The 1,355-nt window shown below is 46.6% G+C and overlaps 1 protein-coding gene across 1 annotated transcript in view; it reads left to right on the forward strand.

Moving 5' to 3' along the window:
• Positions 1-1,355, forward strand: part of LOC115391844 (protein-methionine sulfoxide oxidase mical2b-like) — a 32,374-nt gene that overhangs the window by 12,757 nt on the left and 18,262 nt on the right. Inside the window, exons 13-14 of the mRNA XM_030096236.1 lie at positions 1-57; positions 142-239. The exon at positions 1-57 is cut by the window's left edge and continues 146 nt beyond it. Coding sequence (XP_029952096.1) covers positions 1-57; positions 142-239 — 155 coding nt within the window. The remainder of the gene's footprint in view (positions 58-141; positions 240-1,355) is intronic.

The following is a 1,355-nucleotide window of genomic DNA, read 5'->3' on the forward strand; positions in this document are numbered from 1 at the left end:
TCTACCTGACCAGGCTCTACCAGGCCTTCAGGGATCCCAGGGACCCCCCGGGAGACAGTAAGGCTCACACCAGAGACCCTCCAGGTCCAGGACCTTCTAGACCCTCGGCTCCTGGTTGGTCTCAGATTGTTTCTGTTTCAGTTTCAGGATCTAAAGAAGACGAGAACAGTGACGACGTTCCGTCTGGAACGGAGAACCGAGCAGAGAACCTGCCTCAGATGAGGAAGAGGATCCCCCAGGTACCCCACTGTCCAGTCCCAGACCAGTCTGGACCCTGTACAGCACATCTGGATTAGTCAATCTGGATTACATCACCTGGTTGATTTAAAGGGGCCTCGGGTGTTTTCAGCCCTGCAGTGTCTCCGGCTCCAGCTGGACGAGTCAGAAACAGCTCAGATCCACGTTCCTCCGCATCAGGCTGCCTCAGACGCTGGAAAGGAGCGTCTGTCTCTTTAAGAAGCTCCTCAGCTCGGAGACACGCCCCCTGGAGTGGAGAGGGGCGGGGCAGCCAGCTGTGCAGACTGTCAGAGCTGGGGTGGAGCTGTGCATTATGGGCGGAGCTGTGCATTATGGGCGGAGCTGTGCATTATGGGCGGAGCTGTGCATTATGGGCGGAGCTGTGCAGCACCAAGCGTTTCAGCCTCAACATGGCCGCCAGGGGAGATTCAGGGATTGGTCAGATCTGCTGTGGTTCAGGAAACAACTCGGGCTGTCACTTTAGTGCGTTAATTAGATTAATTAATTAGACCGCAGATTAGTGGACTAAAAATATTAATCTCAGATTAATAATAGCACACTTGAGTGAATTCAATGTGAATGGAACTGATGTCTTATTTAGAGGCATGTTTCACTGTAGTATTTATTTTGAATTGCTGTATTAAGTTAGTTTTAGTCTTCGTTTTGAATTCAGTTTGCTTCAGTGGATCTTTGAGACTCAGCTTTATTTTATTTCAGATTTTTTTTTATCAATATTCGTGCTGCATTTTTGAATCGAGCACCAGGCCGAATAGGTTTGCTGGGATGTACTTAAACTGTTTCTTCTTTTGAATTTCTTTAACGAAACACACTGGAAGTGTTGTTTGAGTTTCCTGATGGGGCTCAGAGTTTCTTCTGGACGAGAGTCCGGACTGAGCTTCAGTCATCACCAGCAGCAATGTGCATTTCAGATCTTCTCTTCTCGTGTTTTCATCTGATGAGTCGTGACTACAGTTCTGTAACGTCCCTGAATTTGAATTCTTCACTTGGGGACCTGAAGCAGATATGAGATTGAAATGTGATTAATTACAATAATTAATTACAAATTCTGTAATTAATTACATTAATTTTTTTGATCGCATGACAGCACTAGAAATGAC

This window comes from Salarias fasciatus, chromosome 7 (genome assembly GCF_902148845.1).
Source record: "Salarias fasciatus chromosome 7, fSalaFa1.1, whole genome shotgun sequence".
Taxonomy (NCBI): Eukaryota; Metazoa; Chordata; class Actinopteri; order Blenniiformes; family Blenniidae; genus Salarias; species Salarias fasciatus.